Source organism: Bison bison, unplaced genomic scaffold, assembly GCF_000754665.1.
Source record: "Bison bison bison isolate TAMUID 2011002044 unplaced genomic scaffold, Bison_UMD1.0 scf7180017864285, whole genome shotgun sequence".
NCBI classification, from domain to species: domain Eukaryota; kingdom Metazoa; phylum Chordata; class Mammalia; order Artiodactyla; family Bovidae; genus Bison; species Bison bison.
This window is the reverse complement of record NW_011494857.1, coordinates 1,665,515-1,672,727: the sequence shown is the minus strand read 5'-3', so window position 1 is coordinate 1,672,727 and position 7,213 is coordinate 1,665,515. Positions and strand designations below refer to the sequence as shown.

The window sequence follows — 7,213 nt, the reverse complement described above, 5'->3', positions numbered from 1 at the left end:
AACAAAAGTCCATTGGAGAAAAGTGAGAGTTCCAGGCGATTATGGTTTCTCATTGGCCTAGCTGCTGCGGTAATTTCTTGAAGGAGGAGATGCAGTGTACATCTTTTCCAGTTTTATGCGTGTCGGTCGCTAAGTCATGTCCAATTCTTTGCAACTGTAGCCTGTCAGTCTCCTCTGTCCTTGGAATTCTCCAGGCAAGAAAACTGGAGTGGGTAGCCATTCCCTTCTCCAGGGGATCTTCCTGACCCAGAGAATGAACCTGCGTCTCCTGCATTACCGGCAGATTCTTTACCATCTGAACCTCCAGGGAAGCCCCACTTTAAATGAGGTTCCCCTTTATTAATTTTCACACCATGTTTTCTTCTAAGCATTTGTACCTATGATAAAGTTTTATTGATAAGTTAGGCACAGTAAGAAATTAAAAATAATAAAATAGTATATTATAACAATACACTGTAATAAAAATTTTATGAATGTCATCTCTCAAAAAATATCATTGTACAAATTTAATGCCTCTTGCATCTTAACTAAGCACTTAGGCACTGTGACTAACTTTGCAGGTTGAATTTTTTTTTTTTTTTTGGCTGTGCCACGCGACTTGCAAGATAATCCCTGACTAGGGATTGAACCCAGGGCCATGGCAGTGAATTGTCCTAACTACTGGATATCAAAGAAGTCCTGAATTTCTTTTTCTTTCTTCACAATTTCACGGTTAGAAGATTAATTCTTACTGTAGGTCTTAGCAACCGCAGCATGATTTTTTCTTCTTTCCTTGTTAAGTTGAAAACTTTCACCTTTTCACTTCAAGCTTCTTTTTGGCGTATTCGAGTGGCCAGCATCAGCATGACCACTCTTCAGCTTTGGGGCCATTATTAAGGAAAATAAGGGCTACTTGAACACAGGCAGTGTGATACTTCAAGAGTCAATCAAGACAACTAAGTGGCTATCACACGGGATGGAGCTTCCCAGGTGGCTCAGTGGTAAAGAATCCACCTGCTAGCACAGGAGACATGGGTTCGATCCCTGGGTCAGAAAGATCTCCTGGAGTAGGAAGTAGCAACCCATTCCAATACTTTTGCTTGGAGAATCCCATGGACAGAGGAGGCTGGTGGGCTACAGTCCATGCAGTCGCAAAAGAGTTAAGACATGACTGAGTGACTGAACATCTGACAGGATGCACTGGACAAGGAGATGATTCACACCAGGTGGGACAAAGCAGGACTGCACAATACTCAGAATGGTGTGTGATTTAAGACTGATGAATTGTTTCTTTATGGAATATTCCACTCTGTTTTTGGACCACACTTGACCTCAGGTAACTGAAATCACAGAAAGCGAAATTGTGGATAAGGGGAAACTGCAGTAATGAGTGACTTGTGAGGAGAGAGTTAAGACTGTGTAAGACCTTTCATGAAAATCCCACCCACTGGTTTCAGCCCTCAGGTGCATGCGTTCCTGTGGAGCCAAGTGTGTACGTGTGGCTGTTCGCCACCTGTGAGGCTCTGAGTCTATTTCTGGACTGTGTTAGTTTCCCATTTCTGCTGTAACAAATTACCAGAAACTTACTGGCTTAAAACAACAGAGCTGTAGTGTTCTCCTACAGTTCTGGAGGCCAGAAGTCTGAACTCGGTTTCAGTGGGCTTCTATCAAGATGTCAGCAGAGCCATGCCTCCCCCCGCCCGAGTCTCCAGGGGAGAATCCATCTCCTTGCCTTTTCCAGCTTCCGGGGGCTGCCTGCATCCCTCAGCTAGTGGCCCCTTCCTCCAGCTTCAAAGCATGGTGCCTTGTCTCTCTGACTCCACTCCTCTTTACATCTGTCCCACCGCCTTCTCCTCCGTGTCAGATCGACCTCTGCCTCCCTCCTATAGGAACCCTTGTGATCATGCTTAGGGTCCAACCAGATAATCCAGGATGGCCTTCCCTTCTCAAGATGCGTGACTTACTCACATCAAAAGTTCATCCTGGGGGACTTTCCTGACGGTCCGGTGGTTGAGACTTCATCTTCCAATGTGGGAGATGTGGGTTTGATCAACCTGGTCAGGCAGCTAAGATCCAACATGTCTCGTAGCCAAAAGACCAAAACATGAAACAGAAACAGTATTATGGCAAATTCCATAAAGACTTTTTAAAATGGTCCACATAAAAAAAAATCTTTAAAATCTTATTTAAAAAAAAAGAAGAAGTTCATCTTAGGTCTTCTCTGGTGATCTAGTGGCTAAGACTCTGATCTTCCAACGCAGGGGGCCCAAGTTTGATCCCTGGTTGGGGAACTAGATCTCACATACTGCAACTAAGGGTCCACATGCCGCAACTGAGACCCAGTGCAGCCAAATAAATAAATATTTTTTAAAAGTTCATCCTGGAGATATGTTTGGAGACCATTATTCAGCCCACCACCTGGTCTATTGCTCACACCTATTTTCCCCACAGGCAGAAAGTCCCTCCAGGGCAGAATCACAGCTTACTCATCTCTCTGCCCTTAAAACCCTAAGTGGATCCTGTTACTCACATGGGGCACAGAGCATGTTTGATCAATGAATGAAGGGGACCACAGTCTGAGCCACCAGCTTCTCTGTCTCTCTTTCTTTTTTCTTTTGGCCGTGCCACGCAACATATGGGATCCTAGTTCCCTGATTAGGGATCAGATCCATACCCCATGCAGTGGAAGTGTCAAGTCCTAACAACTGAACCACCAAGAAAGTCCCTGAACACCAACTTCTCTATGTAGAGGATTCTTTAACTTGGTTTCAGTAGCTGCAGTCTTTCTTTAAATGACATCTTAAGCAGGAGTCCAGGATCCTGAAGCAGGATTTTGGGACAGGTAAAAGGAGCTCTGCAAAATGTAAGGTCCATCCATACAATGGAATATTACTCAGCCATTAAAAGGAATGAGGAGGGACTTCCCAGGCAGTCTAGTGGTTAGGACTTCACCTTCCGATGCAGGAGGCGCGGGTTCAAGCCAGGGGTCTGGGAGCTGAGATCCCACATGCCTCGGGGCCAAAAACCAAGTATAAAACAGAAGTGATACTGTAATAAATTCAATAAAGATTTTAAAAATGGTCCAAATGCAAAAAATTTTTAAAAGGGAAACCATCACAATATTGTAATTATCCTCCAATTAAAAATGAAATAGGAATGAGGCACTGATTGTGTGCTGTAACATGGATGAGGTTTGAACACACTGTGCTGAGTGAAAGAAGCCAGACACAAAAGGTCATATGTGGATGGCTCCATTTATGTGACATGTCCAGAATAGGCAAATGCATTGAGACAGAAAGATGAGCGATTATGGGGGGTGGGGGAGGCTGGCACGGGAGAAGAGAGAGTCAAGGGCGACTGGTTAATAGCACAAGGTTTCCCTGCAGGGCGATGATGAACGTGTCCTGGAACTAGATAGCGCTGACGGTGGCACACCATTGTGACTGCATTGTGACTGCCACCAAGTTGTATATATTCAAATGGTTAAAATGGTATATTTTCTATGTGTTTTACTACAATTTAAAAATTATAAGACACTTCTATGTATAAGATAGATAACCAACAAGGACCTACAGTAGAGCACAAGGAAGTCTATTCAATATTCTGGGATAACCTGTAAGAGAAAATAACCTAAAAAAAAAAAGAATGGACATATATATGTGTGTGTAACTGAATCACTTTGCTGTACACCTGAAACGGACACAGCACTGCAAATCAACTCTACTCCAATATTAAAAAATTTTTAAAAGATAAATAAAAATTGTAAGACAAAAAGGAGGGGTTGTTGGGATTTCCCTGGTGGTCCAGAGGTTAAGAATCCGCCTTGCAGTGGAGGGGACACGGGTTTGATCCCTGGTCTGGGAACTAAGATCTCACATGCCGTGGAGGAACTAAGCCCACATGCCACAACTACTGAGCTGTTGGGCCACAACTAAAGAGTCCGTGTGCCACAGTGAAAGATCTCACAAGATGCCACTAAGACCCAACACAGCGAATCTGTAAAAAAGAATTAGCTCTGAGAGCAGACTTCTGGATTTGATTCTCCCTCCAACACTTGATCTTTCTGTGACCTTGAGCAATGACCTTGGCCTCTTGGGCTCAGATTTCCTCACCTGGGGATAACTGTAGCTACTTCTCTGAGAGCTGTTGTTTGGGTGCAGTGGGCTGAACCCCTTGATTGTGAATGGTGATGGTTACAGAATGGAGGCCTCAGGCAGCCTGTCCTGAGCCTCTGCTTTGGCTCTCAGGAGAGCAGGGGCCCCTCTATCACGAGGCGTCTTTGACAAAGTGTCTGTCCAAGCCAGAACTGACACCCTCTCTGTTCTGTCTTCCTCTAGTAGCTTTGTGGACTCAGGCCTGGTCCTTCCTTTTGGAGATGCATTCCTGGGACCCTGCAATGGCCATCAGGACCCTGACGAGCAAGGGCCAGGTGAGTCTGGGCTCCCTCTTCCTGGAGATAACTTTGTGGGCCCTAGAGGGCCTCCCTGCCTGTGTGTGTGCCCTCAAGACCTGCCTCTCTCAGTACTGGGAGAGATACAATGATGGGATTTCTCTGAAACTGGGAGGTGCGGGGTGGGTCACAGGATGCTCTGAACTGGGTAGGGTGTTAGATGAGGTCTAAAAATCAGTCATCTAACGCTCAGCAGTCTTTTGGTTACCAGGTGAAGTGGGTAGTGATGGCTTTGCTTCACCCCTGAGCCTTATTATTGGAGTCAGGAGTGAGGGTTGGGATCCGAGTAGGAGTCTAGGATGGAGTGTGACTTAGGAATAGCTCTGGCACACAATGACTTGGTAGTTTTTTAAGTGTTTCTCAGGGTTGTCATGTACAGGTGTGCAGGTTACGCACTACACAAGGGCACCTCCTCTCAATGGCATGATTTGCATATCCTCCCTCATACATCGGTATATTTATTATAGCAATTTACACGCAGATGGCAGTCAACTGTCATATGCTAGAAATAATTGGTGTAGTATAACAACTTTCCACCAGATGGCGGTAAAGACGGGGCGGGGGGCGGGGACCGTGTTCTATACGGTTGGCCAAAAAGTTCGTTCGGGTTTTTGCCACCCTAATCTGCCGAGTCAGAATTTCAGGCCAGAGAGCAAGTGGTAGGTTCTTGACCCATGACTTGTCCCACCCCAGGATTCTAGAAAGACATGCCCCTCTGTGATGTAATATTGGCCCTGGCAGGAATCAGTGACCTTCAAAGACGTGGCCGTGGACTTCACCCTGGAGGAGTGGGGCCGCCTGGGGCCTGGCCAGAGGGAGCTGTATCCGGACGTGATGCTGGAGAACTACCAGAACCTTCTCTCTTTGGGTGAGGCTCTGCCTCCTGCCGTCCTCTCATGGCCTCTATGCCCACCCACTGCTTAACTGTGGGCATTCCTTCACTGGGGTCCTCTCTGCTCCTCTCCCGGGCCCTTGCTGGGTGGCCCATTCATCTGTCTCTCCAATGGCTTCTCCCAGAATCCCAGCATACCCAGGCCCCGAGTCTTCTGCCTGTCCCACCGACCCTTCAGCCAGTGCCCCTGCCTTCTGCTTCTTTTTAAAAAAATTTTATTTTCAATATAGTTGATTTACAATGTTAATTTCTGCTATGCACCAAAGTGACTCAGTTATACATATATATATCCTTTTTCACATTCTTTTCCATTTTGGTTTGTCACAGGATGTTGAATAGAGTTCTCTGTGCTATACAATAGGACCTTGTTGTTTATCCATTCTATATGTAATAGTTTGCATCTGCTAATCCCAAACTCCCATTCCTTCCCTCCAACCCCCCCTCAACCCTTGGCAACCACAAATCTGTTCTCTATGTCTATGAGTCTGTTTGTTTCATAGAATGAAACATGTTTCATTTGCCCTGTACCCGCATTACCCCAATCTCTGCCTCTATCTTCACCTGGCCTTTTTCCCTCCCAATGTGTCTGTGTGTCTCTATTCTTATAAGGACCGCAGTCACTAGAATTAGGGTCCACCCTAATCCATTAGGACCTCATCTTAGTTACATCTGCAAAGCCCCTTGTTCCAAATCAGGTCACGTGCTGAGGTCCCTGGGGACTCACTTCCCCCCACTGCAGGAAGAGAGGAATTGTTTGTTTAGTTGCTAAGTCATGTTCAACTCTTTGTGACTCCATGGACTATAGCCCACCAGGCTCCTCTGTCCATGGGATTATCCAGGCAAGAATACTGGAGTGGTGTGCCATTTCCTTCTCCAGGAATGTCCCTACTCAGGAATCAAACCAGCATCTCCTGCATTGGCAGGAAGATTCTTTACAACTGAGCCACCTGGGAAACCCAAAGACAGCAGGTCTGAAAAAAAAAAAAAATCAGATGAGATGAATTTTAGTTATCTGTTTTGTGGCACCCAATCTAGCCAAAGTATGATCATGTGGGCATATGCTGACATCATAATACCCAATTAATTATTAATGAGATCATTTTCTTTTTTCTCCATGTCAGGTCTTCAGAATGTGGTGTGTATTTTGCATTCAACTTGAACACAGAGCTGGAAGCTTAAACAGTGACGTCGGGGCTCAGGCTCTCTCTGGAATGGAGTAGGCACTCAGTAATCAAGTTTTGTGTTGGCCATTAGATCATCCAATCATTAGGCACCCAACATATGCATCTGCTCTGTAGACCCAGGGCCTGGAGCCCAGCCCTGAGGCCTCCCTGTAACCATGGCCTCCATGGCCAAGTCTTGTGTCTTTTCCAGGGGCAGGGTTTCCTGAGGCCAAACCCGATGTGATCTCCCGCCTGGAGCGAGGGGAAGAGCCCAGGACGGAGAGGAGAGAAACCCAGCAAGTTACCTGTCCAGGTGGGTAAGTGTGTCTAGCAGGTGTGAGACATCTTCCCACCCCATCTGTTGTGATCAGTGATGGTTATTCAAGAGTGAGGGAATGTAATATACAGGCTGTCACTGCGGGCCCTGGATTTGAATCCAAACTCCACTACTTCCTGGCTCTGTGACCTTCAGGCAAGTCATTTAGCCCTTGTGTACCTCAGTTTCCTCATCTGCAAAATGGGATCAATGATAGTACCTGGAATTGGGAAGAATAAGTGAGTTAACACGTAGAGGGCAGCCTGGTGCTTCTCACCCAGGAAACCCCATGCTCAGACTAGGCTCCAGTGGTTATCATTGTGGTACCCAGAAGTGGTGCCTGGCCTGACATGTTAGGAGACAGGAAGAAGCCAGATTTCTGCCCCTACTAGCCCACAACCTCATCAGAGGAG

The 7,213-nt window shown here is 46.2% G+C and overlaps 1 protein-coding gene across 1 annotated transcript in view; it reads left to right on the top strand.

Annotated features, from left to right (window-relative positions):
* Positions 1-4,418: 4,418 nt before the first annotated feature.
* Positions 4,419-7,213, top strand: part of LOC104995680 (zinc finger protein 883) — a 9,639-nt gene continuing 6,844 nt past the window's right edge. The window contains exons 1-3 of the mRNA XM_010849643.1: positions 4,419-5,297; positions 6,443-6,456; positions 6,696-6,797. Of these exons, the coding sequence (XP_010847945.1) occupies positions 5,137-5,297; positions 6,443-6,456; positions 6,696-6,797 (277 nt within the window). The 5' untranslated portion in view covers positions 4,419-5,136. The remainder of the gene's footprint in view (positions 5,298-6,442; positions 6,457-6,695; positions 6,798-7,213) is intronic.